Raw genomic sequence first — 15,652 nt, forward strand, 5'->3', positions numbered from 1 at the left:
ATATAAACTAGAACACTATCTATGTATATAGAACAAAATACCATCTATATAATTACAACTAACTTGTACTGGATGTCAAACATAGGATACAAAATAGTAGATAAAACTATTTAGGGGGTGTTTGGGATTGCGTTTTCAACCTGATTATTTGATTATTGTGTTTTGAAATCGCAAAAAATCTATTTTGAGTGTTTGGTAAAAAATTAATAAAAAGTGATTTTTTACGTTTTGTAGAGTTCAAAACGTGATAATCCATAAGTAGGTCACCCCTTGCTGCAGGAAAACGTGATAATCCAAAAACTGATTTTTTACGTTTTCACTTATTTATTTTTTTGAAATATATATACTTGCCAAACACTCAAATAGTTGATTATCTGATTATTGTGATATCAAACAACATAATCAAATCCAAACAATGTTGATTATCTGATTGTTGTGATATCAAACAACATAATCAAATCCAAACACTATCTTTCTGCAGCACGTTTTGTTACAGCTAATTATCTGATTCTGATTATTCAAAACGCATAATCTATTTTCAAAACTCAACCCCAAACACCCCTTAAAATATCAAGAGTTTAACCCATTCAAAGAATAGTGACTGCAATCTACTACTTATTTTAGTTCATGGTCGAAAAATATACTATTAGTATAAGACCATGCAAATGAGTACCTTATTTAAGTATGTTTTTATAAGCTTTTCAATTATTCACTATTAGTTAAACGATTAACATTTCTTATACCTATTAATCTATTATAAGATAACTTTGTTCTTAGCTTTACACACACGTTAATTAAACTAGACGGTGGGTGGTGGATGGTGGTGATGGGTGGTGGTGGTGGTGGTGGGTGGTGGACGGTGGTGGTGGGTGGAGGACGATGGTGGGTGGTGGTGTTTAACATTCTGCAGACATTGGAAAATCTTAAAAATGGTTGGGCCAAGTATGCACCAAGAAGAGATCGTGCAGTCGTTTTTTAATGAAACGTCTTCGAAAAAACAAACAATCCGCAGATGACAATATTTGTGTGTGGTTTGCGCGCGCAGACAAAAGAGTCTATCATCATCATATATGAAGAACCAACCTTATGGTGAAAACATGGGTTCTACTTGAACCAAGATATAGGAATTAGCTAAATTATATGAATCTATAGAAACAAATTAATAGTATTATTTAACTAAATAACTAATAGAAAAAGTATATCGTACAATTGGTTTTAATGTACATTACGTACACGATTAAAAATCACATATTATATGAAAAAAAACGCATATGTAAAAGTGGAAAATCGCATGTTGATATATATGTACAAATCGCATGGAGAGCATATAACAATTTCGCACGTTGTTTTTTTTTTCAAGTCGCATGTTGAAAATACAATCGCGTATGTAATGTACGTTAAGCCATTTTATACGTTAACCTACGTCGTGACTAATATAAAATTTCTTTTTTCTCCCGTGGGAAAATAAAAACCTTTGTATCAATAGTGGTCCCGAACTAAAATAATTAATACACCAACTATGTATTTGTTTGACATATTTGCAAGTTTTATTTATGTAGGCGGGTCCTAGTCAAGTAGCTTTCCATGTCCTGGTGTGCCAAGTGTCTACCTTCTTGACATACCCAAATTGCCTCTATTTCATTTCATTTCAATGTAGTACATATACTAGCTTTATTCAGTATTTAAATATTAGAGTAAATTACAAGTTTTGTCCTTTATGTTTACATCAAATTGCAAACGATGTCCTTTTTTCCAAAAGTTTACAGGCGGTGTCCTTAACCTTTCAAAATCTTGCACGTTATGTCCTTTAGGCCAAACTCAGTTAGATTTTTTTGTTAAATCTGGTCATGTGCCTTGCACATGAGGGTATTGTTGTCATTTCATTTTTAGGGACTATTGTGTAAAAAAAAACTTATGTTCAGGGACTAGCTTGTAATATCTCTCTCTTCATCTTCTTCTGAATGTCCCCCTCTCTCACTTCACAACTGAATGTCCCCTCTCTCTCTCACTTCATCTGCAACCCACTCCCTTCATTATCTACAACCCACTCCCAGCCGCCACCAACTGCATCCACCGCCGTGCAACCACCGCCACCAACTGCAACCCACTCCCTTCATCATCTACAACCCCCTTCATCTTCTCTCTCTATCGCACACTCAGATCTATAATGGATACATGGTGTCGGGTTGGGGTTTCACCGAATTCGAGATGTTGGAAGGTTTTGATGGTGGTTCGATGTGGTGGTTGGATTTGAACAAGGGACAGTGGTGGGTTTGGATCCGAGGCGGTGGTGGGTTTGGACTGAGATGGTGGCCGGTTATCATGGTGGATTTGGTGATACAATTGTAAAATAAAAAAACTCTGCATTGACTCTCTCTAAACTCTCTCTCTCTCTATGTCTATCTCCCCCATAATAAATAAGATTTTACCTCATATCTGTCTGTCTGATTGTCTGATGGCTACCTGGAATTCTTTCCACTTGGGTTTCATTAAATTCATGTATTTCAAATGTATGGTTATTTGTTATTCCAATATTACCCAGTTTGACTTGGGCTTCAAACCCTTTAATTTGGTAGCATTAGAAATCACACGAATCCATTCACAAACACCACATTTGGGCTTAAGGTATGAATTAATTATAATTAGGTCTTGTAGGTCGATCTAATGGGTGTGGGGGTGTGGGAGATGTACGAAGGTAACGATTTTGGGGAAATAAACAGAGTGGTCGCCGAAGGGTAAGGGTTTTGCCGGAGGGTAAGTGTTTTGCCGGAGTGGAAGGTCATCGGAGAACGCCGGAGTATACCTGTGGGAGAGAGAGAACAGAGGGGGTGATGAGAGAGAGAGAGAGAGAGAGTTCAGGTTTTTTAATTTATACTTTATTTTTCATTTTTAACACAATTAGTCCCTTTCTATAAGATATTTTATACAAAAGTCCCTAACGATGTAAAATGACAAGAATGCCCTCATGTGCAAGGCACATGACCAGATTTAACCAAAGAATCTAACTGGGTTTGACCTAAAGGACATAACGTGCAAGATTTTGAAAGGTTAAGGACACCGCCTGTAAACTTTTGGAAAAAAGGACATCGCTTGCAATTTGATGTAAACATAAAGGACAAAACTTGTAATTTACTCTTAATATTATTTTATGATAATATATTTTTTACTGTAGATACAGATGATAAAAAAAATACCCATGATATGGTTGGTCGGTATGGAGATCAAGAAACGAAGGTATTTGGTAACAATAGACCATTTGACACTTATGGACAATATAAAAGCGAATGCCTATCTATAAATGAATAACCGGACGAAATGCAACACGCTGAAGAGGAAAGAATGGTGTAGTTTTAAATTTTACTATCTTCAAGTTCTTGGTCGTTTGGTGTTTTGTTCTATTGCTTCTAGCCTCTTGCTAGCGCATTGTATTGTATCATTGCATTTTTATATATAAAGTTTTTTTGCTACGGTTAAAAGAAAATATTGTTAACAATCCCAAACAAATAAGATAATTTTGTTTGAAATTGTTCTCTTTAATGTAATGTTTTCTTTTAATTTCCATTCGAAAAGAAACACACATAATATATATAATATGTAAAATATATACACCTATATGTGTATGTACACACCCCGCAAGGGGGACATCAACATTTATTTACGGGTCGCCGGACCTAAACTGGTTTTTTACATCTTTAGCGTCAATATGAACCATGCAAACTACTTGATGATAAAAGGCAATATATGTAAAATAGATACACATATATGTGTATATGTACACACCTACACGGGTCACATCGACATTTATTTATATGGTATAAAATGGGATAATGTAAATAAAAATGCAAAGTTATTGGAACAAAGTGTACCTTTGCTTTAGTGGCATGGAGGATAGATAACAATGGGGAAATTTCAAAGGATTGGTTGAGAGTTGGCTTGGCCATGTGCAATAATATCACATGAATTCTGAGATGAGTGATGAGTCTGCTCCTAGTCTTGACAAATTGGCTACAGAACACAACAAGATTGGGTCCAGAAAATTGAACCCATATATTATGGGTTATAACCAATGGGTCCCAATTGAACCAATAGAATAGACTTGCTTGGTTACCCTAAACCCAAACAAGACCTAACTCATCCAAATCCGACGAACCATTCGTGTTTCTTATCCGTACGAAAAGTTTCATTAAAAACGGATCGAAAGGCTAACTTTGGACCGGTTTTGGTCAAAGACCGGTCACAGCTTAGCCCAAGAAAGAAAGGGTTGTTGTGCTACGGTCTTTCTATGAATATATCCAAAACTAATATAAGAAAAAAAAATCTTTTAAGGGTATTTGGAGGAATGATTAAAGTACTAATCATCTCAACTTAAAATCAAAGAACAATTAGTTTTGGGGACCGTTGGTTTTAAGGGTGTTTGGAGATATGATTAAACTAATCGTCTCAACTTAAAATCAAAGAAGAGTTAGCTTTGGGGACCGTTGGTATTTCATGTCAAAAGTGATCACGAAATATCTATTAAAAATAAAATCAATTGAAATTCCATAAATGTTTTAAATAAATCCCATCAAGTATGTGACGATATTCAACATCTCATAAATGAGTGTATTCCAATTCTAGTGGTTTTTTTTTTGAATGGCTAATGTTACTCTTCCAAACTCCTATATTTACAACTAAATCACCCTTGCTTGTGATTGAACCCAAGACTTCCCACTAAAAGGCAAGAGCCTTTACCAAGTGAGCTAGCCCCACTTGGCAATTCCAATTCTAGTGTTAAAACAGGGTTTTCAACCAAAACACGTTTTTGCGATATAATTAAATCCAACTTTAATTTCCAAGAATTTCGAGAACCGAACAAGCCATAAATGTCTAACGGAGCGAACATACTTCTAAACTTCATCTTACAAAATTTGAATCCTTAGGCTTAACTTCTTGGACAGAGAAAAGACATCTTATCACACACTATGTCTCTGAAGACTAAATTGATATTCTTAATATTATTTTTAATAGATATTTATGATATTACCCAAGTTTTATTTTAAATATATTTAAAATTATTATTAGTTATCTATGTTTAAAGAGCTTCAATGGTTTTTGAATCAGAAATGAAACCGGTATACATAGAAACCAGTTTAAAACGGTACAACCCACTAGGTTTCTAACCACTCTATAGCCCTCCCTTTAAAACCGGTTCAACCTGAACCAAACCAGTAAAAAAACCCGTAAAACTACTCAAAACCGGTCAAACCCCAAACCAGTTTAAAACTTAACTCGTTTTTTACTTTTTGTTGACCAACCTGAACTAGTTAAAAAAGGGATACTGGATGTAAATAACCACAACTTTCACCAAATCGCGAATAGCACTCTAAACTTTCGATTCGTACCACATCACTCCCAACTTTCAATTGACTTTCCTCTAGCACTCCAAAAACTATCTAAACCCTAACACAATTAACTGACATTAGATGCCACATCATCAAAAAATATCACATCATATGCCACACCACTAAATAAGTGCCATATCAGATGAAACGTCAGCAAAAAAGGCCACGTTACACGTTACTAACCAAAGTGCCACATCAACAAAATACTAACTGTGTTTAGATTCAGTTAGTTTGGAAGTGCTAGAGGAAAGTAAGTCGAAAGTTGGGAGTGATATGATGCAAATCGAAAATTAAGAACGGTTTATTTAAATCCAATATAAAAAAAACCCAATTTGTGCACCTCTAGAAAGAATATAATGTATGTATATGTGGTCCAATAGGAAGCATAATATACGGGCTTAGAAAACTATTTATATGGCCCAATAACCAGAATTGGTAATTAGGGCTAGATTCTTGCTATACTGTTTCAGTCAATCTGCATTCGAATCGTACCACCGAAGAACAAGATGAAGCTTAAACAATTAGAAAGTTTATTAGGGAATCTTCAACAATTCCAGAATCCAAAGGTACTAGATTCATACACTTTGAATCAACTTCACATATTTAATTGTTCTCTATTCATTCCCCTTCTAAATTATTGCAAAAAAAAAAAAAAAAAAAATTGTTTGTGTGAATGTTTTTAATTTTCAGATTGAGCTGGAACAATATCCAACTGGAGCTCACATTGCTTCTCGTATGTTATACACGGTACCTATTTCATCTCTGTTTTTTTTTTTTGATTAATTTGAGCTTCAGTTTATGCATGATTTTTGTTTGATTTTGGGTGTGCAAATTAGTTTATATTGTGCAAATTATGGGTCGGTTTTGGCCTAAAACCATAACCGAGATGTCGGTTATTGGAAAACCATAACCGTAACCGTTCGGTTATGGTTGATCGGTTTTGATGGTTATAACAGGAGCTCACCATTGGTCGGTTAATCGTGAATTTAGGCCTGGCTAGAATTTGCTCAAAAATATAATTGGGCATTATTTGGGACATAAAGTTTGGACTTAATTTTTTTTTTACCACGGTATAAATTGTTATTACATATCATAAAAAAATACATATAATCTACATAGTTATAGTTATTAAAGGCGTTAGGCGCACTGAAGGTGCATAGGTCTCGCCTGGGGCCTAGGCGCAAGGCGCAAAAAAAGCGTGGGTCTGAGAGAAAAAAGCGTACAGCGAAAAAAACTTAAAATATTTTATGTATTAGAAAATTAATACTATTCTTCAAATAAAATAAAACTAAAGCTATCATATAACATTTAATATCGTCTATTTAGTACCAAAAGTTAAAAAATGCTAGTTTATTAGTGTAGAAAAATAGTTTCCGTTAGATAAAAGTAGAAATCTAGCTGGAATCTTGCCAGAATTTAGAGAATTTGGCCGGAAACTCTCCAGAATCTAGGAATCTCATTGGAATATGCGCATGAACCATCACTCGGAGAATTAAAGCGCAATTGTCTTGAATTAAGGCGCAATTGCCTCGCCTTGCTAGGAAATTGGGCCTAGGCGCAAGAGGCGATGGCTTTTAACAACTATGATAATCTATAATATTATAGATTAACTATACTTGGGCATTATTTGGGAGAAAAAGTTTTGGCTTAAACTTTTTTTACTACCTTATAAATTGTTATTACACATTTGTATATATTACATAGCATTAAAAAATACATATAATCTATAATATTATGGATTAACCATGACTATACTAACACGTGGGTCGGTTCGGTTATGGTGGTTAGAAACAAAGGAAAACCATAACCGACTCATGTATATCGGTTTTCAGAAAATCATTAACCGGCCAATGAGCTTGTGGTGGAGTGGTAAGGGAGAGACTTGGGTTTCCAAGAGACCTAGGTTCAATTCCTGCTTCCCCCCATTAGTTTTCAGCAGCACCTGGTGATGATGGGAGACTAGGCGGGTACGCGGCGATCGCTAGTTCGATCCTTGAATTGAACGGGTTTTACCTCACCGCACTGTCGTGCCTTCGGGCAAGTGTTCACGGGCTTCTGCCCTAGGTGAGGGTTTTCCCCGGTTCGGATGCGGTGTATCCCGATGTGGTGAATTTCGCCAGTAGCCCATTTGGAGGATTCGTTGGCCGTTCAAAAAAAAAAAAAAAAAAAGAAAATCATTAACCGACCCATCAGTTTTCTATTCGGTTCGCCTTTTTTGGTTCGGTTCCTTTGGTTAATTTGGTTATGGGTCGGTTAATTCGGTTTTATACACACCAGTTTCAAAAAATGCATCCAAGCACACACTAAACATTATCACGTAAACTCTTTCTAGTCTATCTACACGAAACACGTGGAGATTGACAGAGTTGTGTATGTATCTATTATTGTTGTTTAGATTTCACAACTTCTGACAAAAAGGTTGTTTTCTATGCGGTTTGGCGCTCTTAGGTCCAAGCTACATGTTGTTGCGAATTTATAGCTTGATGAGGCATATTACAGCAGCGTACTGCGGATATTCAATTAGCTAGTTTGTTAGTTTTTCCTACACTTGCGTTTTGCGTTAGCCTTACATTTGTCTTAGCTTTGTTTTGACGTATAGATTATTATAGGAGCGTATAGCCGTAGAGGTGCTTTCTAGGGGGTTTGCGCTACTTTTCATTGTTTATTTGCTCTTTTACCTGTTAGTACTATAGTTCTAAGCAGTCAATAGCGGTGCTATAGCGGTTAGCGGACCTCAGGGTGTGTAGCGGTCCAAATAGCGGTGGCCTATAGCGGTTCCGCTGTTAGCGGCGCTAAATACCGCTATTTGGAAACCTATATAGCGGTTATAGCAGTAACGCAGGTAGGTGTTTGATTGTGTTAATTCTTAAATTATGTTAGATTTGCAACAGGATTTTGATAATGGAATGATATTACTACTAATTTTGATATTACTATTAATATTTTTCAAAGATATATTTATATATATATAAAAATACATAAATTATGCATGGTATAAAAATTACTGCTATATCACCGCTATACCACCGCTATAACCTATATATCATATAGCGGACCTTGACCGCTATTCGATTTTGGACCGCTATAACTGCATAGCTATAGTTTTCTCACCACTTTATGCTATCGGTCTGGTACGACTGTTACTATTAATACGTTTTGTCTTGTTGTTTTTGATTTACGTAGCCACAGCTTATATTATACGGATTGCCATTACTATATTTTACATAAAAAAATAGAGGGACTTTTAGAGACACGGTTCGTTTGATGTCATAAATGTTTTTGTTTACATGGAGAGGAAGTTTCAATGAGCGATTTTGGCTGTAACATGAACAGTAGTACTAATTGTTATTTGTTATCGTTTATCTCCTCATGGAAAGAGAGATTGCTAAATGCTAATTTATTTAGTAGTTACCTTTTCTCGTTCTATCTAGACTAGTAAATATAGGGGTGCAAACGAGCCGAGCCGAGCCTGAGCTTGAACAGGCTCGAGCTCGATTAAATTATCTGAGCTCGGGCTCGAGCTCGGCTCGATTCGAGCTTTGTTTTCAAGGCTCGAGCTCGGCTCGTTTGTATTTTCTCAAGCTCGGCTCGGGCTCGGCTCGTTTATTATCTATTAATTAATATATTAAACAAAAATAATATAAATAATAGACTTTTTAGGTTCGCGAGCTCGATAAGTGAAGCTCGGGCTCGTTTATTAAATAAGCTTATTTTTAGGTTCGAGGTCGGCTTGTAAACAAGTTTGAATAAGCTCGGCTCGACTCGGCTCGTTTACACTAAGGCTCGACGAGCCTAACGAGCTTCACATGCGAGGCTCGAGCTCGGGCTCGATAAACAAACGAGCTTTATTTTAGGCTCAAGCTCGGCTCGGGCTCGATAAGGCTCGGCTCGTTTCGAGCTTTTTCTTGAGCCGATCTCGAGTAGCTCGCGAGCCGCTCGGCTCGTTTGCACCCCTAAGTAAATATAAACTTTTTTATATTCAATTTTACTTGACTAGGCAGAGAATTCATACGACGACATAAGCGGCAAAGTAGTAGCCGATTTTGGATGCGGGTGTGGCACATTAAGTCTTGCTGCTACTCTCCTGGATGCAGAGTGAGATTTATTATTATTATTATTATTATTATTATTATTATTATTATTATTATTATTATTATTATTATTATTATCTTAATAAAAATCATATTTAATATCCAAACTGCAATTTGACATTAGTTTTGTGTTTAACAGGCATGTCATCGGCATAGATGTTGACGATGAGTCCCTAGAAATTGCATCGGTCAATGCTGATGAGCTGGAGGTAATTCATTGCATCCTTATCTTTCAGCATTGAAGATTCTTTGTAGCTCTATTTAATTGATGAATTTTTATAATCATTTATATCAGGTTGAATTGGAGTTAATTCAATCTGAAATTAAGAACCTGCAATGGAGAGGTCTCTCTCTCTCCCATCATCTTAGCAACTTCTTAAGCATTGTTTTCATATATATATATATAGAAAAAGTATATCGTACATTACGGCTTAACGTACTTCACGTACAACAACGTGCGTGATTTGTTATATAACATGCGTGATTAATGTTTTCAACATGCGTGATTATTGTGTTTCAACATGCGTGATTTTGGATTTTTGAGTTATAACGTGCGTGATTTTAAAATGAACGTGCGTAATTACCTGTCGTACGTGATGTACGTTAAGCCGTAATGTACGTTAACCTTCCTCTCTCTCTCTCTATATATATAGGATTAGGTTCAGGAGTGAACACTAGTGTAGCTTGCAAACTGAGTGAACTAATCCTAGCCATACACGTATGTAGATCAATGACCAGGATTTGATGTTGAAATACACTAGTGTATTTTACGATTTGATGATGAGATCTCGGCCATACATGTGTGTAGATCAATGGCCAGGATTTGTTACTCAGATCGCAAATACACTGGTGTTCACTCTAGAACCCGCCCTATATATATATATATATATAGGGAGAAGATCATGCAAGAACCACCTCTTATTGTGAGAACCGCGAGAACCAATGTGAACACACCAAAAATGCCTAAAAATAGCTAAAAATCACACAATTTTTTTTTTAAATATTCTTTATATAAAAATCGCTACTTTTCGAAGCCAAAAATTAAAAAAAAAAAAAATTTTTAAAATTTTTTTTTTTTGGCCACTAAAAGTAGCGATTTGAGCATAAAAAATATTAAAAAAATTTAGATTTTTTTTTTGATTTTTTTTAGGTTTTTTGGGGGTTTAGTTTTTAGCATTTTAGCTTGGAGAGGGGGGGGGGGGGGGGGGGTTTAGGTTTTTGGGGGGTGGGGGAGGTGGGTTTAGGTTTTTTTTTTTTTGGGGGGGGGGTTAGGTTTTTTTAGGTTTTTTTAGCTATTTTAGGTTGTGTTCACATTGGTTCTCAAGGTTCTCACAATAAGGGTGGTTCTCGCATGAGCCCCTTCCAATATATATATATATAGGGTTAGGGTAAAATGAAAACTCCTATGAATGGAGAGAACTTAGAGAACTCGGCCAAAACGAAGGCTTTTTCAAAAACAAGTTTCCCCAAAATCCTTAAAAAAAGCAACTATCAAAAAAAAAAAAAACTTTTTTTGTTAACTTACACCAGTAAAAAACCCTTACAATGGGTGTAAATGTTGATGTCAGCATCGCTATAAAAAGGTTGAAAACGCCGCTTGGACTTTTTTACAGCTGTGTTAGCTGTGTTTGTAACATTTGCATCTACGTGTGTGCAAAAAAATGGTGGCAAAACTCGCACAGGAAGTCGGAGTTCTCTAAGTTCTCACAACTCGGGGGGGTTTTCTCTTGATCCGAAGTCTATATATATAGGGTAGGGTTCATGCGAGAACCACCTTTATTGCGAGAACCGCGGGAACCAATGTAAACACAACAAAATAAACCCACTGCACCACCAAAAAACTTCCCCCCCCCCCCCCCCCCCCCCCCCCCCCCCCCCCCGTAAATGCAAAAAACTAAACCATAAAGCTAAACCCCCAAAAAACCTAAAAAAAATCTAAAAAACACACAATTTGTTTTTTTAAATTAACGAAAAGTAGCGATTTTTATAAAAAAGTTTTGTGTGTTTTTTAGGTATTTTTGGTTGTGTTCACACTGGTTCTCGCAGTTCTCGCAATAAAGGGTGGTTCCTAACGGATCCTTCCCCTATATATATATAATAAGTATTAAGTAATTCCAAACACCCTGAGCTTCACAGTAATCCCTTTTAGTTAAAAAGGGAGAGAGCTTGATTGCTGATATTGTTGTTTATATATTTAAAGGTCAAATTGTCGATACTGTTGTAATGAACCCTCCGTTTGGAACACGCAAAAAAGGAGCCGACATGGAATTTTTGTCCGTTGCATTAAAGGTAAACAAATAAAAAGCGGAATCATTTCCAAATTTATTTTTCAAGTGTGTTTTACATATAGTGCATACAAAACTATCAGGTTGCTTCTCAAGCCGTTTATTCTTTGCACAAGACAACTACAAGAGAAGTAAGTCCCCATTTTTGTTTGATTAAGATTAGAACATTTGACTGGGAACTTAGTTAAATAAAGGCAAATTGGAAAATAATAATCCCATATTTCTGAAATTGGCCGATAATAATCCCAAGTCAGTTATTAGCCAATAATAATCCGACCTCATCCATTTTTTTGTAAAATAGTCCGCCGTTAAAATAGCTTAACGGAGTTAAGGTTTTTTCCGAATTACAAACCGATGTTTAGGGCTTTTGATCAGAACGAGGATACGAGTCGACTGATGATAAACTTACCTCAAAATACTGCCCCCAACCCACGAAAACGGTGCTTCAATTCGGGTGTTTAACTTCCAATTAACAAAATTCAAGCCATTTCGAACACAATTTCGAGGTAAGTTTTACATCAATTGACTCGTATCCTCGTTCTGATCAAAAGCCCTAAAACATCGGCTTGTAATTCGGAAAAAAACTTAACTCCGTTAAGCTTATTTTAACGGCGGTCTATTTTACAAAAAAAATTGGACGAGGTAGGATTATTATTGGCTAATAACTGACTTGGGATTATTATCAGCCAATTTCAGAAAGATGGGATTATTATTTTCCAATTTGCCTTAAATAAATGTGTTCAATCATCAATCAAAATTCTTAAACACTATACCCGATGACACGAATAGTTAATTAGTGGCTTGAAATTAGTGCCATCTTTTTGTCGTTTTGATTACGTGAGAGGGGTGTAGCCGAGCCTGAGCTTTACTTGTTTTAGTCAAGAGAGCTTGATCTCTGTCTACAGCTCGAGTTAGCCTCATGAGTGTATTTTCAAACTTGAGATCGGATCTGGTACTCATTAATTATCAACTTTTTATTTATAACATATATAATTATTTTTATATATACTAGTAGTTACAATTTTGTGTATATATCACACGTTATATATTATTTACTTACTTTTTTATCATAATTATGTGTAATAATATTCATCATGTAATCATATAGTTGTTATATTAAATAAAAATATATATATTTATATAAATAGTAGGCTCGTTTAGGCCCACGAGCTTATTTAAGCTTGATATATGAAGCTCGGGATCAAGCTTGGTATATAATTGTTATAATATTGTTTTTATAATTATCATTAAACCCTTCATTATTCATATAATTTTAAAAAGGGGCAATTTCATTATACCCCTGCAAAATTATAGATATCAAATATACCCTTACAAATTAGTTGAAATATTATATATAACCAATTCAATAAAAACAATTTAGTAAAAGAGAATTTTACCTTTATTTTTCTATAACTTTGAAATCTCATATATTACCTTTAACTTCAAATATTATATTTACTTTTTTCTAGTTTAATATATTTAGCTTAAATATTATATATATGGAGAATACTATTGTTTATGGAAAAAATAAAAAAAATAGATAAAAATAAATTTAAGCTTAAAATGTGTTATATAAAAATATGAAGTTAAAATATGAGCATATAAGAAAACTTAGAAGTTAAAAAAATTAAGTGTAAAATGATTCTTTATGAGATTGTTTTTAATAAATTGGGTATAATTGATATTTTAACTATTTTGTAAGGGCATATACGATATTTTAACTATTTTGTAAGGGCATATATCATATTTTTTGTTTTTATAAGGGCATATATGATATTTTTCGTTTTTGTTGGGTATATATGAAATTAATCCTTAAAAAAAAAAATACCAAAAGAGTGTTAGTGGATCAACCCAACTCAACATTGCTTGTTTGACATATCATCTGACCCGCTAGACCCGTTCATTTTGCAGCATATTAAAAGAGCGGCATTGCGAGATTACAATGCTAGTAGTGCTGAAGTTATATGTGAGGTAAATATTTTTTTTTTCAATCTTTTTGTTGCAACTTTTCCTGTAATTTTAAAATTTTATTTTGTTCGGTTATATCTTATGTTTTCGCAGCTTCGATATGATCTGCCAAAACTATACAAATTTCACAAGAAAAAAGACGTTGATATCGCTGTGGATTTATGGCGGTTTGTTCCTAAAGCAAAACAAGAATCTTAGATATAATCTGCTTTTGTATTTGTAACATTGATGTTATTGTGTATATTGGTACCGAAAAACGGAAATTCGAAGATTTTTTCATAGCATATGTAATCAACAATGGATCATGTTTTTAACAGCAGGAAGAATATATTAAAACCCAACAAGCAAGATGCAAGAAGAAAACACAAAGAACAACTAGAAATCTATAATCTGTTTTTTAACCACTTAATAAAACTAAACTTAATCTTATGAAACCTTCTTAACCCGCCTTATTCTGGCACCAAGTGTTAACACGTAGGGGCTGTTTGGCAACTTCTAAATGGTTAAGTGCTGAATTAGTAAGAGGTCTGAACGAGTAAAACGTCTGAACCATTAAGAGACAGTATAATGGTTAATCATTTAGAGACAAGTGTCTGACCAATTCAGATTAGAGGTTTTAACCATTCAGACTCAGTATAATGTTTAACAGTTTAGAGGCAAGTGTCTGAACCATTCAGACATCTGCTCGCGAAACAAACAGTCTAAACTATTAAGTGTTGAACCAATAAGAGGTCTAAACCATTAAGAGAGCCTCATTAAGAGGTAAACAAACAGCCCCGTTATCTTTTTTTTTTTTGAACCACCACCAAAAGGCCAATTATCTTGGTAAACCCAATGGCAAAAGGCCACCATGCCCACGAACGCTGACGGCACTAGTGACCCGGCCCACTACATTCCACAAGAAACCCACCGCCCGAAAGCCCACTGTTGTAACCGGTAAACCACATTGCTCAACGCAAAGCAATTTTATTCCACTTTAAAGGTCATGGAGCTACCAATGCACCGGAAGTTCATTAGCGTGTTAACACGTAATCAAGCTAAAAACTTTGTTAGTTTGTCTTTTTTTTTTATTTGAGTACATGATCTAAAAATGTATTTGTATTATTGTATATGGGCCATTTCCAATTCTCAAGCCCATAAATCATAATATAGTTTTCACTGGTCTAATAGTAGTAATGGGCCGGTTGTATGTGCCTTTTCGGCTGCTTCTCAAAATCTTAACTCTCAAGGCTATTTGAAGCCCAATATATCTCATGATGCTCAAAATAAAAGAACATCAGCTCATTTTGTATTTTGCAAAGGCAAACAGCTACACATTTAGAGAGAATGATTCTTCATGAAACAGTGTGTAAAAAATCAAATATAAATGGGCCTTAACATACAAAATGGCCTTAACGTAATAAGTGTGAAGGAAGATTTTTTTCCCTACTCGTTAAGAATGATGTTTAATTTCAAAATGTAAAGAAAAAAAATCGTGATTTACGGTAGTAGAGTAATTGTTGTAGGGTAATTATAATTACTCTATGTAATGTTGTCAAAAGCTCAAGGCACACTTAAGGCGCAAAGGCCTTGCCTGGAGCCTAGGCGCAAAAAAAGCGAGGGTTTTTTTAAGTAAGGCGCAATAATAAAAATATATATATTTAATAAGCATAAAAAATTAATTGTTTATCACTATTATACAAATATAATAGAAAATTATTACTATATCTTTTTAGAATATGTAGAATGATAATAATAACTAATGTGTTTTAAAATATATTTAGCAATTGTAACAACTAAAAACAATAAAATTGAAGAACGGTTAAAAACAAATCAATTGGGCCACCCATCTATTTTATTAAAATAAATTCCAAGTTTTGTTACATAAATAAAAACATGGCCCACCCAATCTACCCATTAGTAATAAAGTGATTAGGGTTCAGGTTTT

General features: G+C 34.7%; 1 protein-coding gene across 1 annotated transcript; it reads left to right on the plus strand.

Annotated features, from left to right (window-relative positions):
- The first annotated feature begins 5,788 nt into the window (after positions 1-5,788).
- On the plus strand, positions 5,789-14,066 carry LOC110922620 (rRNA N6-adenosine-methyltransferase METTL5). Its single transcript, XM_022166884.2, has 9 exons — positions 5,789-5,947; positions 6,072-6,128; positions 9,379-9,476; positions 9,612-9,681; positions 9,768-9,816; positions 11,673-11,761; positions 11,841-11,888; positions 13,669-13,728; positions 13,819-14,066. Exons 1-9 carry the CDS (start codon positions 5,888-5,890, stop codon positions 13,921-13,923), a joined length of 636 nt encoding a protein of 211 aa, XP_022022576.1. The 5' UTR covers positions 5,789-5,887; the 3' UTR covers positions 13,924-14,066.
- Positions 14,067-15,652: the final 1,586 nt, after the last annotated feature.

The sequence above is a fragment of the Helianthus annuus genome, chromosome 17, assembly GCF_002127325.2.
Source record: "Helianthus annuus cultivar XRQ/B chromosome 17, HanXRQr2.0-SUNRISE, whole genome shotgun sequence".
In the NCBI taxonomy this organism is placed as follows: Eukaryota; Viridiplantae; Streptophyta; class Magnoliopsida; order Asterales; family Asteraceae; genus Helianthus; species Helianthus annuus.

Coding starts and splice junctions, on each gene's coding strand:
- LOC110922620 (XM_022166884.2), top strand. CDS start 5,888: ATGAAGCTTAAACAATTAGAAAGTTTATTAGGGAATCTTCAACAATTC. Junction 5,948..6,071: donor AACAATTCCAGAATCCAAAG/GTACTAGATTCA, acceptor TTTAATTTTCAG/ATTGAGCTGGAACAATATCC. Junction 11,762..11,840: donor TTTTGTCCGTTGCATTAAAG/GTAAACAAATAA, acceptor CAAAACTATCAG/GTTGCTTCTCAAGCCGTTTA.